The sequence below is a fragment of the Helicoverpa zea genome, chromosome 20, assembly GCF_022581195.2.
Source record: "Helicoverpa zea isolate HzStark_Cry1AcR chromosome 20, ilHelZeax1.1, whole genome shotgun sequence".
Lineage (NCBI taxonomy): Eukaryota > Metazoa > Arthropoda > Insecta > Lepidoptera > Noctuidae > Helicoverpa > Helicoverpa zea.
Window position 1 is genome coordinate 8,608,974 of NC_061471.1, and position 20,653 is coordinate 8,629,626.

The 20,653-nt window shown below is 36.2% G+C and overlaps 3 protein-coding genes across 6 annotated transcripts in view; all 3 read left to right on the plus strand.

The window, feature by feature from the left end:
* The first annotated feature begins 54 nt into the window (after window positions 1-54).
* On the plus strand, window positions 55-4,309 carry LOC124640179 (dynein regulatory complex protein 9-like). Its single transcript, XM_047177847.1, has 8 exons — window positions 55-297; window positions 379-449; window positions 869-1,037; window positions 1,398-1,544; window positions 1,764-1,869; window positions 2,142-2,336; window positions 2,712-2,843; window positions 3,952-4,309. Exons 1-8 carry the CDS (start codon window positions 212-214, stop codon window positions 4,147-4,149), a joined length of 1,104 nt encoding a protein of 367 aa, XP_047033803.1. The 5' UTR covers window positions 55-211; the 3' UTR covers window positions 4,150-4,309.
* Window positions 4,310-4,401: 92 nt separating this feature from the next.
* Window positions 4,402-8,619, plus strand: LOC124640326 (dynein regulatory complex protein 9-like). Its single transcript, XM_047178042.1, has 9 exons — window positions 4,402-4,464; window positions 6,018-6,103; window positions 6,181-6,251; window positions 6,322-6,493; window positions 7,000-7,146; window positions 7,451-7,556; window positions 7,764-7,958; window positions 8,032-8,163; window positions 8,328-8,619. Exons 1-9 carry the CDS (start codon window positions 4,402-4,404, stop codon window positions 8,526-8,528), a joined length of 1,173 nt encoding a protein of 390 aa, XP_047033998.1. The 3' UTR covers window positions 8,529-8,619.
* A 378-nt stretch (window positions 8,620-8,997) lies between these two features.
* The window catches only part of LOC124640462 (serine/threonine-protein phosphatase 2A 56 kDa regulatory subunit gamma isoform-like), a 48,574-nt gene continuing 36,918 nt past the window's right edge, over window positions 8,998-20,653 (plus strand). Inside the window, exons 1-2 of one of the 4 annotated variants that reach the window (XM_047178240.1) lie at window positions 8,998-9,123; window positions 9,399-9,452. In XM_047178240.1, the coding sequence (XP_047034196.1) occupies window positions 9,106-9,123; window positions 9,399-9,452 (72 nt within the window). In that variant the 5' untranslated portion in view covers window positions 8,998-9,105. Of the gene's footprint in view, window positions 9,124-9,379; window positions 9,453-11,577; window positions 11,605-16,272; window positions 16,836-20,653 lie in introns of those variants that run through there. The other 3 variants (XM_047178241.1, XM_047178242.1, XM_047178239.1) reach the window with 3 other exon arrangements.

Consider the following 20,653-nt stretch of genomic DNA (forward strand, 5'->3'; position numbering starts at 1 on the left):
ACAGCTGTTCACTTTGAAAATTGAAGATGGTTCATAGTAAAGAGTTATTTAAAGTAAACTGATGTTAGTTGTCGGTCACCTTGCACCTTAGTATCATTTCTTAGATGAATTACGGGTTCCGAATAATTCTTACAGTTTTCTGCTATCCATTTGGACCACATTCATTTTAACACTATACCTAATTATATTTCTAATATGTTCACCACCCAAAATGTTTGTGATTTTTTTACAAAAGTTTAGTATTTATTTTCAGGATGAATTGCCCGAAGAAGAAAAATCCGTGTCGGAGGAGTTTTGGTTAGCAGTTTATTAAATACTTTACTTTTTTGAGAAAGTTTAGAGTTTCAGTATGTAAATAAATGGCTTCAATTTTTGCAGCCTCCCATATTTACAAGCCATTATGTTCGCCTGTGTGCTAGAAGATGCCGTTACACAATTGCGTATACTTGGTAAGTGAAGAAAAATATCCTGGTAGATACTTAGCTAGGTACTTTTGTGTTCGGTAAAGACGAAATTAGATTTTTCAGTGGAAAATGTTAGAAATGTAGCTACAAAAAAAAAAATTGTATGCATGCATATCCTCCTGTAATTAAAGGAATACACATGCTAGATTAAGCTATGTCTTAGTTTTAAGAATGTGATGTGTATATTCTTTGTTGGAGGTCCAATAAATAAATAAATACAAAGGGTCTACCCGAACCAGCAAAATCTTGAAGGAGGGCATTTTGGAACCTCTGGTCTAAACTGGATTCTTTTTCTGGCCTCGCCACCATAGTGTTAGTAGAGTAGGTGCTAGCTAGGTAGGTACCTAATTTTTGATTCTGTAAGCTTTCGAACCAAGTACACAAGCCCTATTTTCCTCCACTAGGCGAATGCAACAATGAGCTACGCATCACGAAGACAATGGCAGACATATCTCTCCTTCGCGCGAAGAAGTTTCAGATCAAAGAGCCGCGGGTCAAAGAAGATATGACCGGGATTAACATGAAGGACTTGGGTTGCACGCAGTATAAACTAGACAAATTAGTAGCTGACAGGTATGAAGGTATACTCTTTATTGTGTTGAAGTATGGTCTCCATGTGTTGATCAAGCAATAGGTAACTTAGCCTGTTCCTGAAGTGGTCCAACTTGAGGTTCCCTGGGAAAGAATACTTCAGACCTCAAGCAGTAGTCTTGCGCTTACGCCAATGCGTAGTACCTATCATTACGCTTAGAATAAACAGGAGCTGGCCAACATTTTATTTTCACTTTACCATTTACTTCCATGGTTTTCTACTGCTCATCATTTTTGTGGATCAATATTTGCAGATGTCAAAGTGTACCATACCTCCTACCTCTCATCACAATATTAAGAATTAATAGACAAGGAATATTTAGTTAACACTATATTTCTCAGGGTCTACTTCACCGACGTGTTGATGGAAACTTATCTGGAGTTGGCTCTGGACAGGTGCTTCCACTCCCTCACTCAAAACAACAAGGAAATAGTAGATGCAGAGATCTACCGGAACAATCTTATAGAAGAGGAAGCTAAGAATAGAAAGTAGGTGTTTTATATGCATTTACCGTGTAAAACAATGTAAAAAGAAGCAGTTCAATGAACATCACCTTTGAAGCCGTATTTCAAATGCATACAAGGAGAGGGTGATGAATTCCCATTGCAGACCTCATATTTTATATACCAGGTCCTATATTTCCAGGCCAATGTTCACAATACGGTCCTTGTCTACTTATCTTATACTGCAACATCAATTTTCTTTAGCACCCGTCGTGACCTGATGAAACAGCTGAGACAACAACGGAATCACATCAAGACTGTCGCGTACGACACCGATCTGTCCATAGACCAACTTAAAAGTAGAGTCGAGGTAAGTCAATTTTCAAATTCCGTGTCAAAGTGCCTTTTGGGGCCTTAAACAAGGCCAGATGATTCTACGTGCGAAGGAGAGGCCGTGGTACCGTAAACAATAGGGCTTGTTTGGCGTGATTAAACCTGCAGTTCACTCGATAAAAAGAAAATATCCCTTTCATTACACTCGCATCGGAAGGGAGATCATTTGATCATTTGATTCCAATGTCCCAAAAAATTATAATTTAAAATCATATCAGCATATTTAAATACAGTCTTTTAAATACATAGGATGCAGCATTGAACACAGAAATCAGGGGGCGGTATATAACCAACTGGGAGCGTGCGCGCTCTGAACAGCACACGCAAACGATACACGACAAGGAAGCAGGGCCGTCGAAATCTATCTGTTATTACCGAAACAGGGCCGACCAGGAACACAGGATACATACGGAAGTCGAGCTGCTGGTCAACATATTTATCAATGTTAGTATTTCCTTTCTCTCATCTACCAGAACTTGGGTAGGATCTAGCAATACTGCACGTTGCTCCGAGGGTCCTCTGATAGGAGATTCAGGATCCAGTGGACTCGGTTATTTGTGGCCTTTCAAATTGTAAAACGCTGGTAAGATCCCGAAATTCTTATGCGAATGCTTCATCATTATCAACATATCAGCTTATTGTCGTCCACTGCTGAACGTAGGCATCCCTCAGTGAGCGCAACCCGCTTGCGAATGCTTGCTCGATTGATATAATCGGGATTTTCATAAACTCATGAAGTGTATTAGTGGCACAAAATCTCCAAAATCAGAGTATTTCTATCTAGTCGATGTCCAGTAATAAGTGATAATTTTTTAACAGGACACCTTGAGAAAAGTAGAGAACTGGATGAATAAATACGACGATGATATGGAGGCCATAGACCTCAAGATCGCTATTATGAAGAATAAGTACCAAGATAGAGTCGATACGAGAATCTCGATGGAAGAGACGGTTAATATTGTATTCTTTAATTCAATGTTCACCGATAGAAACATCATAAGACATCTATCATTCCACTGCAGGAAGACATCTATCATCCCACTGCAGGGCACCGCCCACACTCAGATGCCCATTTTCACCAACAAATACCTAAGTTTAGGGATCCCCTAAGAGTATTTAGGAAACACTTAATACGAATTTCGTTTTCACCAATGTTTAAGTGTCCCTTATAGCCTTTATTATTGGGGGAGCCCTTATTCTAAGTGACACTTAATTAGGGAAACTAAGAGATTGTTGGTGAAAACGGGCATGAGACATTTACCCCCTTACTTATAAAATCTCTAATCACCTTCTAAGCAACGTTTTAACTAATCACTACTTAAAGTCTTAAGCATTGATTAAATGTTCGTTAAGACATGCTTAAGAAACGTTTATAAGTAAGAATTTTCTTAAGCCGCCCTTAAGTATTACTTATATTTAATTCACCTTTATAAGTAAGGCTGATAATGATTACTTAAGTCACTCCTTAGTGACTGATGCCCATTTTCACCAACAATCTCTTAATCTAAGTGCCACTTAGAATAAGGGCTCTCCCAATTTTGACATAAATAACTATGGATAAGGGATACCTAAACTTTGGTGAAAACGAAATTCTTATTAAGTGTTCCGTAAATGCTCTTAGGGGATCCCTTAATTTAGGTATTTGTTGGTGAAAATGGGCATGATTGTCAAAGAAATCCTTTACTAAGGAATGGCTTAAGTAACCATTAAATGTCTCGTGAGTGTGTCCAAAGACATCTATCATCCCACTGCAGGGCACAGGCTTTTCTTTTCATATGAGCGAAATCACCACGCTTGCTAAAACCGGATTGGTGACTCCAGATTTTAAAGTTTCAGGTCTCCCTCGAGATGTTTTCCTTCACCTTTTGCTCAGTCGTTGGTGTCCAGGATACACTTGGACGACTTAGATATAACTAAAGTCACATTGGTACTGGCCTGAAATCGATAGATATTCATACTGTCTTAACAAAGAAAGAACTAACAAGGTTCTGACTTCCAGATCTAGTCCATTATTTAATACGGGATATTTGGGTTCTTAATGTCTCCCTCTTGTCAACAGTACGCAAAACATAAGGAGTTGATGAAGAACTGGAATCAGTTCAAAGTTGATCGCGAAAAAGCTCGAGCTTACAAAGAGAAGATGAAGAATTCTGCGATAGTGGTGCAAGCCTGGTGGCGTGGTCTCCTGGTGCGGTTGGAGCTTGGACCCTATAAGCCGAAGAAGAAGCCCACTTTCCCGCCGAAAAAGAAGAAATGATGATGATAACCTAAGTTTAGCATCTGTATTGCAGTGGCGATTGTCCTCGGATTGTCTGTCATATTTTAATTTTTGGAATTTCCGTACTTTCCTAAATACTTAATTTTATTGTAATTTATTTATTTGTTTAAAGATATATCTTTAGTTTTTTAATGTTTTAGTTTAGATGGACTGTATTAAAATATTTTACTTTATTTTGTTGTTTTTTTTTTTTTAAACAAGTTACTATTGCGAGCACGCTCCGATTCGATAATGGGGCAACTTGGCATCTTGCTTCGTAGATCTAAAATCGGGATAGCGAGTTTCTACAAGCCTGTAATATCTCGACCCTAAATTCAAAGAATACGTTACTACTATTAGGTACCTTCTGGGGCTCCTTGTTTGAGTGACAGATGTTGGAATTAAACATTTTGCTGCCGTCATTTCGTGCTGCACCATTTGTTGCTGACCGTACTGTGGGCAGCCTGTCTACCAACTCGCAACGTGACGAATGTGGCCTAGACTGCACGCTACGCCCATGTCCATGAATGTGTGCTTGATAAAAGTGTTGTTTCGTTTCGTTTGTAGGTAATTACCTACAATCACCAAAAAATCAATCGATATTCGTATAGTTAAATAATATATAAGTCGATCTTCTGCATATCTCCTGCTTGCTGCTTGACACTTTTTTGAAAAATAAACTGTGTGAAAAAATAAAGTCTTTGACTTATTGTCAACGATTTTTTGCAGAAGACATTTTTGAACCTAAGAAAAGAAAGACTTCATATAAGTATTTTTATAAGGGATTAATTTATTTGATAGGTTGTTGAAAATGTATCGTCCACGTATCACTAGCGCCGTTTCAGAGACGTGGGGAAATAAGACTGTCTATACGTACGATCCCACTGATGTTGATGCGAAACCCTCGGTAATTCTTTTAATTAATTTGTTCACGTTATTTTCTCATCAGGATATATTTGGCAAATCGTCAAGGCGTTTACTAAGGTCTTAGAATTGTTCTCTACCTCCACGCAGTTTTTTGCTGACTGCGCAACAGGGCCGTCTTAACCTATGGCGCAGGGTGTGCGAGTAGGACAGCACACTCACCATAGGACGCCCCTTGACCAGGAAATTTCAATGAAATTAATGTATGGAGTTCAGAGAGTACATGAGGAAATACATAGAGTTCATAGAATTTACATAGGGAAATACATACCTAGGGGAGTTCAGAAAGTACATAAGAAAATACATAGGGGAGTACATAGAGTGTACATAAGAAAATACATATGGGAGTTCATAGAGCGTACATAAGGAAATAAATAGGGGAGTTCATAGAGTGTACATAGGGGAGTTCATAGGTTGTACATAGGAGAGTTCATAGAGTGTACATAAGCAAATAATGGAGGGAGTACATAAAGTGTACCTACATAAGGAAATACATATGGGAGTTCATAAGGGGGATCAGGGCAAAAGGATGATGATGAAGTAAACTAAAAATATTTTTAAATACATATTGAGGAGACAAAACCATAGTCAGTCAGACAGGCATAAGATTCCAGATTATCACTGGTGCCAAAGTTTAGTTATGAGTGGGGTAGAGGGCGGTAAGGTCGTTTACCAATTTTAAATGTATCTATTTAATTTCAAATAGGTGGTTTGACTAAAACGTAAGTACCTATTCCTTTCTAATGTAGGATTTTTTTATTTCTGGTCCGTGGTACCTATAAACTCAGTGTAAACCTGAAGAGGGACTAAGTATTAATGAAAAATATTGGTTTAAATTGTAGTGTTGTACATCGAAATTGTAGTAAATATCGATATTATTAAAGTACCGTTAAAATCGACGTTGGAATTGAAAGTAAAAGATTATTTCTACTGTTCTGTTATAGGCCCATGCTATACATCACACTCAGTCTAATATCTCTGAGGTAGTTGAAGAGCTAAATGAACCGGAGGAAGATGTGGCTAATGATAGGTATGATTATAAAATATATATTTTCTTGCTCTGAACCCATTTACCTTACTCATTTCTTTCCTTGTTATATTTTACAGTTGCTTATATTTGATGACATCCCTATTCGCCGCTGTTCTTGAAGATGTAATATCTCAAATGTGGATTCTGGGTAAGTTCATCAATTTGAGAGGCTTCCAAAATCATCGATAACGTAAATTAATGGAAGTCAATATTTTTAGAAAGATGCAACAACGGATTGAGTATATTGAAGACGTTAGCAGATATAAATCATTTGAGGGCTATTAAGTATGGCGTGTATAATCCGAATGAAACCAAAGATGAGCTCGATGGAATTGATCCTCATAATCTTAATTGTGTGATTTATAAAATTAAAAAACTCGACGCAGACAGGTAAAGCACGTTCTTTTGGAAATTAAAACAAATCATATCCTTTTCTCCATCTGATTATTTATTGTTTAAATACTAGCCAGACCGGGTTCTCCATGTATAATAATAATGTCCATTGATTGATGTCGATTGTCGGCCTCGGTGGCTGGTCTTGTGCAAGGGGACCAGCCAACACAAGTGCACTCACTATTCCTTCACTCTCATGGCTCGATGGGACTGAACTCTGACACGATCGGAGAGAGATCAGGTGCAGGACCGACATAAACTTGCTCTCCGAAGCGTGGGTGTACCAAACATAAACTTCCAGGGTCGCTGCTGCCTTATGAAAGTTCAACCCGACCCGGGAATCGGCACTCATACTATCACACAGCACTCATACTATGCGACAATTACACCAACGGACAGTTTTTCGTTATATAAAAACTTTGCTAATACCTATGTGTAGATAATTAACGATTTATTTTTTTGACGATTGCATTATTTATTTACAAATACTGTATTTGTTCTAGGAAATATATAAATAATGTTATAGTTGCTACTTATTTAGCCTTAGCGCAATCATTTAACTATAAACCTCTGATAAAGCATATCAATGAGATCGAAGAACGTGAACGTCACCGCATAGACTTAGAAGCGGAAGAAAGTAAAAATAGAATGTAAGTTCTGATTATTTTTATTATAAGACTGCTTTTCCCCCAGAGATAAGCTGTGCAGCTATGCTGCGAAAATGTAATTAGCTAAGCTGTGGCCGAGTGTACGGATGCTAAGATATGTAGCGGTATGAGTAAAATGCTCTACGAAGATGCATTAGTAGAATCCGTTTCCACCAGTGTTTTGCTATGTGCAGCAATGGATATGATTGGTGGATATCAAACGCATCCATAGCAACGTAGCATACTTTGCACATCTCTGGTGGAAAGGCACTTGTCGACATTAAAATGATATTCATTGTTTTTGCAGTCTTCGCAAAGAGTTGGGAAGGCAAGTTAGACAGCAACATAACCATATCAAAACTGTAATATATGATACTGACGTGATCATTGACAAACTAAGGACTCAGGTTGAAGTAAGTGTGCCAAGTTTATGTTATAATAATTCGGAATTTAATAATTTGTTTCCCAATGAAATAGGAAACAGATCAGGAAGAAAAAGAACTCCCATTGCAGAGACTCTCGAAGTGGAAATTGTAGTACACTTTTACAATTGTAGGTTTTAATCGTCACTATATAAGACGGTAAAAGTAAAAGAATAACATAATCTTATTAACTTTCAGGATTCTGTGTTGTTTTCTGAAGTCCGAGGTCGTTATATAGACAATTGGCAACAAGCACGTACCGAACAACACAACCAAACCATTTCCGATATCGAAAATAAGCCTTTGTCAACAATTGAGGCTTTTAAACAGAGATCTGATCACGAATTAAGAATTCACACCGAAGTGGAATTATTAGTTACGATTGCAATTAACGTTAGTACCCGCCGTGCAACGTATGCTGTGAAACACTGGAGGTGTAAGCTTTTAACTAACTTTTATTTTCAAGGAAACTCTTGCAAGAATTGAGGAATGGATGGACAAATATGATAAAGATATGGAGAAGATAGATCTACAAATACAAATAAAAAAGAATGATTATCAAAATATGCGAGACAGAAGACTAGAACTTGAAGAAAAAGTAATAAAAGCAGTATTTTGCAAACCGTAGTATACCGAAAAAATATGTTGCATGTTTATTGTGAAAAAATATGTTGCATGTTAAATATAGCCCTTTAACTTAGATTCATACTATCATGCGTAATCTAAAATGGGTAATTTTTAAAAATAAAGTAAATTTTCCAGATTGCTAGACATGATGAGAAAATGAAGAACTGGATCAACTTCAAGGATGAACGCGAGAAAGCTCGGGCTTATCGTGAGAAGATGACGACGTCAGCTATTATTGTACAAGCTTGGTGGCGTGGCTTGCTTGTACGTCTTGAACTTGGCCCGTTCAAGCCTAAGAAAGGCAAGAGAGGAATAGATGCAAAGAAGAAGAAGTAATTAGTTATATTACAGTTAATTAGTTAGCTTTCGTACCTATTTAATAAAATATTGTTAATTAATTTATTTAATAAACGTACTTTATATTTTATTTACGTTTTTAATTAATTTACAAATTGTTGTATTGATATGCGATATGTGACCAATTAGTTTTTCTGCAAAGATCAACTTATCTGCATGCCAAGTTTCATCTCAATTGGTTCAGCTATTTTGCCATCAAACCGAAACAAACATTCCGTGACAAAACTAACGAATGCGTCCAACGAATGTCGACACTGAGGAAAACGAACTCGGAAGTATCGTAACTCCAACATTTATTATGTTTTATTTAGGTCCTAAGTTCGCAACTCTAGACGGAATTTGAGCTTTACAGAGAAAATACAAAATATATTTTTTATTTTTTAGTAAAGATAAAATTAAATCGATACTAGCATACACATCACTACGTGCAACGTCAATGAAGTCACGTGACCATTTGACCAATCAGAACGCTGTATTTGACAACTAAAATGTAAACTCTCTACGCGAATGTTATCCAAAACTTGTATTTACAGCTTTATTTATTAATTTATTTATTATGCCGAAAAAAGAAAAGGTGAGTGAATAAATCCCAAAAACAATAAATAGCTAAAAGTACATTCCTAATTATGAGACGTTGAAAAAAACGGTAACTTATTTTACGTTGTCGGCTTTTTACTCTCCATCGTCGTCGTTGTAATACCTACTATGCCATGTCAGTTCAGTTCTGTGGTTCAGTTCGTTTATGGTATGCGGTGCTGCATAATTTACGTGTGTAAAATCTCCGCATATTGGTGATTCGAAGCAAATTAGCGTGTGTTGTGAGGTTTCAGTGGAAGCTGTTGTTCGCAGGAGGCGATGAAGACTAAAATTGACAAAAACAAAAACGGCGACAGTGAAGCCGAGGTGAGTTGTTTTTAATGTAATTTGCAAGATCACATTATCTTCCCGTTGGCACCCCACTTGCTTGAGGTAATATTTTCCGCGTTACAACGCTAGCAATGAGCAAAACCTGCTTAAAAACTTGTAAAATCTATCATTTGCAATGTAGGTAATAATCAAATCGATAGAATGTTAAGAATATGAGATGTGTAGGCACTTTTTTAAGTCAACAGGATATGTTTTTGCAAATAAACGTAACGTTAGAAGAAAAACAATGATATGAATGATATTAACGAGTTCTTATTGGTTATAAAATTGGTCTTCGTTCAATAAATTGCTTAATCGAGAGACATTCCTTTTGCAAAAAAGCGTGTGAAAACATTGTAATGCAGTGATGCGTACACATCCATAATTATTTAATGTACTACATTCTGATAAGATTAGAACTTAGTTACTACTTAACCTCACCATTTCTGTGTGCACTAAGTACCAAAATAGATGACTATACTATCAGTAACTTAATTAGTTTGTTAGCCTAAATATTCCTTGTATTCAGAAAGGGCAATTTTTAATACATTATCTAAGACAGCCTTAGTCTTTAATTAGCTCTTGGTAACTGCTTAAATACATTAAAAAATGGCACATAAAGATGACAAGACCCAAGAATTTATAAGAAGACCTGGTTTAAATAAAATAAAAAAACAGTAAGGTATTTGTAATTTTAGGACTGTGTTAGTATGCCCTGTGTAGTTTGATAGGTCTGTCATTGCAACACCATTAATATTTTTGAATAGAACACTGATATTAATCTGCTTGTACTTTGTACTAAGTAATAGAGGGTACCGAAAAGGGTCTTAGAAACTATGTAGTGTATATTTCACTTTTTTGTATTAACACTATTAAAATTAAAAAGAAGAAATTGTATTAAACTTAGATTTTGCTGGATAAAAAATAATATTTAAAATCTGTCAACAAATAATGAGATATTGATGAGAATGGCATAAAATCAACTAGCTGTGAAAACTCCCTTTTTCATCTTCCTCGTTGATTTATATTATTTCGCATCAATTAATCCTATATAATTAATGAAATAGTAACTACTAAGGCCCATTTTCACTGAAAGCAGAAACATGAGTTCTTAAAACAACTACTTACTGTTAAAATGGATTCTCAAAATTCATAGTTAAACAGTTCTTTTAATTAAACTAATGTTTATGTTGTCAGTGATCTTGAGCCTTGTTGTAAAAGTTGTAAATTTTCCTTAAACGTCAGCTATTAAATAATATTACCAACAGTAAAAAGTTTTAATGACAATATTGAAATAAGTTTCTAATAAAAAAAGGTTTTTTTCAAAGCACAAATGAACAAACTACATAAAGCACATGAGCTTCACCAACCTCTTTCATGCAATTATCGACTACATTGATGCATGCTATGATTAATTTTCCACACTTGTAACATCACTCTTTGTTACTATTTTTAGGGTAAATTGAGCTGCACATGACTATTTTGTTATCGGTAGATTTTGCTAAACAAATTTAAATATCACAAGATATTCCGTAATCAGTTTTAACAATTCCACAATACTATATTTTAAATAGTAAGTTAACAAATCATAGTTTTACTCCCGATCAACATCTATTGTCAACGCTCTTACATAAACCAAGAATAGACAACACTTAGCATACAAATAGAACTTATAATTTTTAATAGCAAGTCATAAATGCATTTCCTTGAAGCTAGAAAATACCTATTCTATTTGTGTTGGCAATAGTTTCCGTGAGCGTCCATTCATATGAAGATTGGCTGATTATTTTCTGTTCAAAATGATGGCCATATGACAGTTTACTAGAATCATAGACAAGATATATTATGAACTATTGAAACTAAAATTGAAAGCCAACTGTTAGTATGTAAGTAATTTGAGAATGGTTGGACTGATTTAATGACTATTTTCTGTACTGTATAATGACATTTCTTTTTTTTTAATAGGAATCTTAATTCAAACGTTATTGAGGTTCCCGACCTCAAATTCAATGTTACTTAGGTCAAGATGTATGAAAAATTATATTTTCAATACCTGTATTTTAATATGAATCAAATAATTTATTAAGTACTCGCGATGTTTCATTACAGGTGAACTAAACCTGCAATGTTCAAGCATTTTCCGCATAAGGTCAGTTTAGATGTCACCCCACACACTGTCTCGTGTCTATGATTTGTCTTGTATTTTAAGACTTTTTTCCTTTTATGATTATGACAATTTTCACCCCTGTTATGTATGACAATTTCTTTTCAAATGTTGTTAATCCTTTCAGATTTTCTTACCTTTTTTTGAATCTGTAATTATTCAAAAGATCTTTATTTGCTTAGGTTGTTATCCTATTTTATTCTTTCTTTAATTACTTACATATACCACACTGGAATGAGTAGTTTATTCTCAATTTAATAATCTCTGGATACGTTATATCGGCAACAGGATTTTCACTTTATTTTTAAACTAAAGGTAGTGATGATGATGATGAGGTAAATACTTTCTGTATGTAAGACAACAATGTCTGATAATAAAATATAATATAAATAGGCGTCTTCTGTGATAGTGATAATAGAGAGAGTAGCTATTGTTGACATTGCAAAATTATCTGATAGTCAGTAAATACACAACCTACACAAAGAACAGGTTTCCAAAGTAAATACAAACCTATAAGATCAGTACCTAATGAGAAAGTTACTCACTCGATAAAGTTATTGTATACTTATTTAGAGTTTTCTCCAATTAGAAACTTAGTATCATTCTGAGAACCTATCATGAGGAAATAATAAAAAATGCACTTCTATTGAAGTAATTTTCATTCTTCAATGTAAAATAACTTTCATAGTAAGTAATATTTGTTTAAAAAAAGCATAAAACACAAGAAAATCTACTTCACATCAATCTTCGTCATGAAATGCACAAAAAAACGTACGAGTTTTCGCACAAATAGCAGAAATGTGTTCTGTTGCATTTCGAACCTTACTGCTCAGTGATAGGGATTGTATGTTTATCAATGATATATGTAAATAGCTCTTGTTTATGTAGGTGTTTGCGTGAGGTTTTGGCATCTCGCTGGTTACTGGTACCAGTGTGACTCGGACCAGGGAGCACACGCGCGTACCAGCACCCTCCCTAAAATATTCCGATATTCTGTGACTTGAATTTCTGCGTACATACGTATTATTGTGATTTTCCATTCTGTCTGGCTGTGTTTACGTTGGCGTCTGTGAATTCCGTCGCATGTGTTATGTGTATGTTTCGTACTGTTCGCTGTTTCTCATTGAATACTTTTGCTGTTTTTTTGAGCTGTCCGTTTTAATCTCCCTTTTCTATTATAAGATTGTTATTTGATTTTAATTGCTAATGAACTGTGATCTTCACAGTTTTTGTTGTAGCTTTGCAAGTGGAAATTCCCAACTTAAAAGGTTTCGCAGAAAAATGCATTCCGGCAAAATCGAGCTCTTTGTAATGTTTTATCTTCGGCATGCGTTAAGAAAATGTACCTACTAAATAACGTTCCCAAGTTCCAAGTACGAATAATCCCGTCCATCGTACGTCGAGATCCAATCAATCCCAGTCCGACCCTTCTCCAACGGGAGCATCAGCTGATTTTATCCATCGCTCTCCTGTCCACGAACCATCGAAGTATCGACCAACATCTGCACAATTTTCCACCTCGGCTTCCACTTGTGTCCTCGAATAGCTCGATGCGTTATTATGTTAATCTAATGGAATAACTAATACAAATTCTCTGTGTGTAGAACGCGATGTATCTAATATCTTCCATTGACGCAACTTTCACTATCGCATGTGCTAATTGCAGTTAGATCTGTTTAATATTAACACAATAAGTATCGTCCCGACCTTCGGCGGCGCTTGCGTCAGTAACCTCAAAAACTTGACATGTTTAGCGGGCACGTTCATTAATACGTTGTACAATTTGGTGCAGTCATTCTGGATATCATGTTCCAGTTGGCTTGTTTTCAAAGTTTCTGTCCATAAATTGACGTGAACTAACTGAATTGGTATTTCGTATTGCCTGATATTTCTGAAAGCGAAACTAATGACGATTTACAGCTGAAATCAGCTTCACTAACAAAGACTTAACACTTCATCGTATTTCAAGCCAATAATGCAGTTTCTGATACACGAGTATCTTCATCATCTTCATACAAAATACTAAAATCAGCAGAAATAGTTGTTTTGCTCGCCTCGTAAACAAAACATAGGCACATGTCCAACATTTAAATGCCTGGAATATTCGAGTTGTCCAAAACTGATGTCTTGTTTATACCGATTACGCATCCGCATGTCCGATCATTTTGCACTCGGTCTCGTTTATTCACAGCCCATAATATAAGGCGTGTTTTGTGTATAAAATATCATTAATTGAAGAATCGTTCTTGTTTACAAAACTGGGTCAAAGGAGTATAGGAATAACCTGCAATGAACATGTTGGTTTCAGCGAGATTCTTTGATTAATGTCTGTTGTGTATGTAGGTAGCAAAATATTTATGTTGCGTTCCACACGCGTTTACAATCGACCTAATGAATTGTCCATTACTGTTAACTGGGTGTCATGCTGCGCGGCTTTTATACGTCATGATGCCCTCTGAACGCCCTGAAAATATCACTTCGTTAATATGGTTCGGGAGCGGTATTTAGACACATTCCAATTAAGAGCGATCAGTTCTGAACAACTCGAACGTGTCATGACACGGTCTCAGATGTATTGAATTGCAGGCTGCTAACGCTGTAACTTTTCTTCAAATCATCAAATGACCATCCTGCTGTTGGTGCAGCGAAGTTCTCAGGCATTTACCAACTAAAACTCACCTCTGTTCCTTTTGGAGCCCCTTGAAAATAATCTGGTTTCGTCCTTAACCGTTTTAGAAAATTATTGGAACAGAAAGATCCTCCTTGTTGACCCAACATCTATTTTCAGCTGTCATCTCTTTATAATACGCCTACTTACAGTTTCAGCGTTACGCATTGTTTTGTTCGTGTTATCGCAAATGTAAACAAAATTAGCTTCGTTTGTATTACTGTAACAATAATATAATCTTGATATGAAAAGTTACGGTATGGTACTTGAGTAACAATCCTGCGTGTTAGTTACTACTTACTGTTACTATTTGCCACATGAATAGTTAACTTATAAGAGTTGACTTATCCTAACTCGCAAAGACCGTAGATAACTGTTTATCTGCTGGATGTCAGAATTAGGTTGTCTTTAGGGAACGAGTCTTTGTAGAAGTTTTACATAGGCAGCGATCTCCCAAAGTTTCACTTTGATCCTGAGAAAAATACTTCTGGTCAATTCGATAATGGTGTACCACACATAGCCACATCCACAAATAGCTCAATCTCGTACTAATTTTCATCTAAATGAGGTTCAAAAAAATTGTGAGTGAGGACACATCTTAAAACAGTGACCTTCTTTGCGGACAGCTTATTTATATAAAATGCCAATTAAAATAAAGTTCCGGCTGTACATTCCTCATTTACAAGGAATTCATCTAAGATTTACGTACTATAAATAGGTGCGGCGCATCATTGTTTGCTTTCTCTATTTCATGTGGGCGTTCCACTGACGTTCATTGCGTTGCGCCGGTCATCTGGTTTATTTAAAGTTGGAAATTATTATCTCACTTTCGTTATGCGGATGTCAGGATATACAATTATGGCGGATTTGACTGCATTTTTTAGTTTGGAGATTTTATTCTGGATTCCTGTCAGTTGCTCTTACAGTATCACTCGATGCCTGTTCTTTACGAACCAAACCAGGCTTAAATCTACCGTCAAACCCATCTCAACTGGTCCAGCTGTTTTATCGTCAAACAGGCTTATTATATTAGTAAGGATTGCTACGGTTTATTGCAATGTTTGATGTTCAAATGTATTGCTTTACTTGGCAATTACAAAACAAGATCAAAGCCGAGCGAAGATATAATAGGGATTAACCATTTGAGGAGTCCGATAGCGTCTACATTTCACGGATATCTCAATTGCGTTTATAACGAGATATTTCTAAGTTAGATATCAATTATACTAATTGATTCAGATTAGTGAGAGATTAGCCAATAGCCATCATTCCACGTTATCTTTGGATAAACAGACACTTGTAAACTGACTTCCAAAAACGGTGTTCTCAATTCAGCAGAGTTCCTTCTGTCACCAGAATAGTTAATTAATAAAAAAAAACTTGTTGTATCTAAAATCACAATAATTACCACTCGTTTGTAATTAGTAAAAACGGTTCGCGAATAAATGCAACCAGGTCATCGGTATAAGTAAACGATAACGTAATGTTGTTTGCGCCAATTTACAGTATAATTGTAGGAAATTGATTGTAATTCGACAATGCACAATACGATTTAGAAATCCGATTCCTGCGTGATTAGTTGGGCGACGTTACCGCTTCTGTGCACACGTATATATCAACGTTTACAATACACCAGTGTATATAAACTTGCTACCGTATATCAGTGCTCTAATCCCGCGCTAAATTATAAAGTCCTGAATAAATATATGGTCATGATTTAATTGCACGTTAATACCGCAATTAAATTTCGCCACAGCCGCAATGATGTCACAAAATTTACTAACAAGTGATAAGGACAGTAAAAAGTTTAAAGAATTTAAGTAAAGCGGGTTATACAGTTAATTTATGCAGTAGATTGCGCGCTCGGGATTTAGTTACTGCCGCCGGATCGTCTCGCTAACGAGGTTCTGAGCCCCGACGCTTTCCCGGAAAACTACCTCACCTTATGCACTTTTTAATACTTGGTCTTTGATATTTATTCGAATTTTATCGACAATATACCCTCAAAAGTCCCTTTCCAAACTTGTGGCAGGTTCACTTTCAATATTAAATTCGAGATCATTCTGTTCCAATGCACTGACATATCGACGCACTTATATGACTCACACGTGTTTAACTTGCAGAGAAAGTTCAACGTGTTTTGACCAAACGAAGAAAAGTGATAGGATTGCCGGTTCTCGCAAAAATAGGAGCTACTGCGCACTGCAGTGAAACTTTTTTATGTGGCATGATAGTAAAAGTTTATTGTTCTTCGAATCACAATCGTCTTCATTGTGCGTTAGATCGTCTGTGTGCTTTCATGTTTGTTCAGCTTCGTCTGACAAGAATATTAACTTTTCAGCATTTTATCTTTTATATACAAGTGTAACCGATAGTGTCAGTTCAGTGGGTACACAGCACAGTGATAACGGGAATGAGCCGATTTCGTTGTGAGTGATAGTGTTGGATAAAGTGTAAAATGTTGGTGTCTGCCGCCTCGTCAGCCAACCTGACGAGCCACTCTCTTTCCTCCATGTTTCGGAGGCGCCGAAACCGCTCACCCGTCACGGTAAGCTTTGAAGTCTAAAAATAAACGGATTACGGGTTTTGTTGCTAAGTTACACACCTTCTATGCTTCTTATGAATAATTAATGTGAAATATTAGCATGAAGGTGTTAGCGAAATCAAGTTCCATTGTTACAATAGACTGTTTTTATGAATTAACACTAGAAATTAGCATTTAACCAATGCTTCACAAATTCTAGTAAAAGAAACTTTTTCGAAATTAAATGGCGTAGCTTCGATCAATCAAAAAACGCGCAACGTCTGGAATTCTTAATCTATTTGATATCAGTCTAAGTAACGGTGGTTGGTCTTCGTCATCATCTGCCGAGCGTGTTACCATTTTGCTTAAACATATCCAACGGAACATTTCAATCCAAGCTCTTACTTTTTAGAAGATTTATCGTAAACTTGTCGATTAATATACAAGTGAAACTTAACAAATTGTACAACTATTAATTTGTAATTAAAAGATTGAGGCAAGGCCTTTTAAATTTTGTTTTTCTGACTGACGTTTGCGTCGTTACGTCATATTTGATTGTTTAATGACAGATTATGTCAACGGAATTGGCTACCCGACGTCATTGTAACGTCAAGTGCAAGGGCGTGACACGTAACATGCATATTTCTGTGCAAATACAATGCATGCATTGTAGCTCTCAATTTATCTTAATTAGGGAGTGTAAAGACACTCTTACTTAATTATACCTGAAAGGCCAGTTGTTTCCACGTTAATTACGATATCTTTCATTTTGACAGTTCAATGACGTATCGACGCAATATCGTTAAATTACACCAACACATTCTGGAAAGCAACTCCAATAGGGTGCTAGACTGCTTCATTATGACACGTCACAATGTTCCAGATTTAATTGTGAATGATAGTAGCATGATATTCATCTTGTATCGGTAAGTATCTAACACACATGAATTGGATCAGTATGACAGTATGCCATAATATGGCTACTACATAGCCATGCAAAGTCATTAGTTGAGATATAACATTCTCACTGTGATATAATTTGCCGAATTTAATTGCAAACTCATAAGCGGTTCATTGCGTAAGTTACAGGTTTGAGATGACGTTTGTTTTACGCGACCGAATTGCATACGAGAAAGTTGTACGGTGACATTACTTGCGCGATTGTTCAACATGAAATTTATGTCGTTAATTTTGGTAATCTTTTCTTCAAAAACTCTTTTTAGTACATTTCTCGTAAACATTGTAAAAAATTCGAACAGCATTACGTCTCTAAAATCATCTGGCCCCATCAATCCGCTCGTGTCTAGATATTAATTGTGTTTAAATTACTGCAGAGTTTGCTCCCCTCTGTTCCCTGTTATGATTATATTATATTTGATGAAATCCAGACCACTTCCCATACTTGCACTTAGCCCTATAAACTATAAGAACCATTTATAAACTTCCATGACGTAGCTTGCTAGAACAAATTGACAGCCCACATAGAAACCCTAACGGTTCGTGACACCCTGTATACACTACGTAAACAATGTAAAAATGAAGACAAATGATGCGGATCTTTCAGCTAAACGTATCGTCGGGATGCAACATGATACGCACATTACGCGAACAGTTTATGACCACACGTGTTCTACCAGAGCCGAAAGCCCGTAAATAAATCCGCACCTTTACGCTCCAGAATAAACTTACAGTCATAAAGTTATCGAACTAGACGAGTATTGATTGCCTTCTTACAAACGGACCTTGACATTGTGTATCTGATTGGCTGTGTAAGTTGTTTCAGTACCTCCCACGCAGCGTTTCAATAATTTATTTAGGAAATTGATCTTGACTTAGGGCTATTTGCAGTGCTCGAATTGTTTCCTTTGTTTGTTTATTGGTTCGATTTTGGCGATTGTTTTGGAGTTTTTGGACGTCCATGAGTTCAATACCGGACTGGACTGTTAAAAAATGAGGCTTCCAAAATTATATCCAAAAATAGATATGTTAGTGTCACTTGGTCCTACTAACCGGACCTTCGTTTTATAAATAAGGAAGATGATAGGGAAAATGCTAGACACATAAACAGTTGAACTTTTTCTGTGACATTACTCGGCAAAATAGGAAATCGATTAGAAGAAACTCATTCCTAGTTGTCATGATCTGATCGATGCCGCGTTCATACGCTGCGGAATACCGATCGGTCGGTTGCATCAATCATTGTCGATAAACCGTGGTCTGATACTCCACGTAAATAAAACCACGGTATAAATACACTGCCATTTGTTGGACAAACCATTTTCCAGAAAGCTTTGTTTACATTACCGGTCCACGCCCACAAAGATGCATCTACAAATTCTACATGTTCTCTTTTTAAATATAAATTCCCATTCAATGCCAGTTTTGTGTAGTTATTTCTGTAAACAAATAATATTTACGATACTTTTTTTTTTGGAACATTGGCCAGTGCAGTTGAGAGAGAAATGTGATTCTGCCAAAATAATTGCTTGTTCAAAATAAATACTGCTTTTAAATCTAATTGGTACCATTTTTTGTTCGTGAAAGATATTGCTTGCAAAATCTATGTTCTGTGTTCCTAGATCATTATTCTAGTACATTCTTGTAGATTCTCATGATTATTTATTATTCTTGACAACGCGGAGTTAAATGTAAATTATGTTTAAACTCAAACTCAAACTCAAACTCAAAATTTTTTATTTCAAATAGGCCTATGAAAGCTCTTTCGAAACGTCAAAGTTAGGTGCACGGTTCCAAAGAGTTGGTCTCATGGAGAAGAACCGGCAAGAAACTCCATGGACACTCTTTTCAAAAGAAAATAAAAATAATTACAGACATACAGTTTTCTAACTAGCCCTGAGAATGTTATACAATCCAAATTGAGCTAAAAATGTATTAATAAATTATACAAAATAATTTTAGTGCAATCTTTACTGGAAAAATAATTTATACAATTCAAAGAAAAAATATATTGGGTAACCAAGTTATTATACAATGCAATTTGGGGTCTTGCTGGCTTGGGCTTGGCTGGTCTGGGCGGAGGCACTCCCGTGCCCGTGGTCGCCGGGGAAGCCACATGTGCAGAGAAAAAGAAAAAACAATATTAATTTAGCGCCAGGCATCACTGTCATTAATGTAATCCTGAATTTTATAATACGCCTTTTTAATCAAAATGTTTTTAACTACATTCTTAAACTTTTTATCCGTGAGATCAAGGATACATTTAGGTAGCTTGTTATAAAAACGTACACAATTCCCTAAGAACGACTTATTTGTTTTTGTTAGCCTAAACTTGGGAACCACTAATTTATGTTTGTTACGTGTATTTATCTGGTGAATGTCACTTTTAACTGTGAATTTATGGATGTTTTTGCGAACAAACATAATATTTTCAAAAATATACAAGGAAGGTAATGTAAGTATATTAATTTCCTTAAAGAATTCTCTAAGAGATTCGCGAGAGCCCATGCCATAGATCGCTCGGATCGCCCTTTTTTGCAAAACGAAAATTGATTGGACATCAGCCGCTGCCCCCCATAGCAGAATGCCATATGACATCACGCAATGGAAATAGGCGAAGTATACAAGCCTGGCCGTAGCTATATCGGTCAGTTGTCTGATTTTTCTGACTGCAAAAGCAGCAGAACCAAGTCGCCCTGATAGGGAGGATATATGGGGACCCCATTGCAATTTACTGTCAATGGTAATGCCCAGAAATACTGTGCTGTTAATTAACTCTAATTTGCTGTTATCGAGCATTATATTTGTTTCAACCGCAGTGACGTTAGGCAAACAGAACTTAAGACATTTAGTCTTGGAAGCGTTTAATAATAAATTGTTGGCTG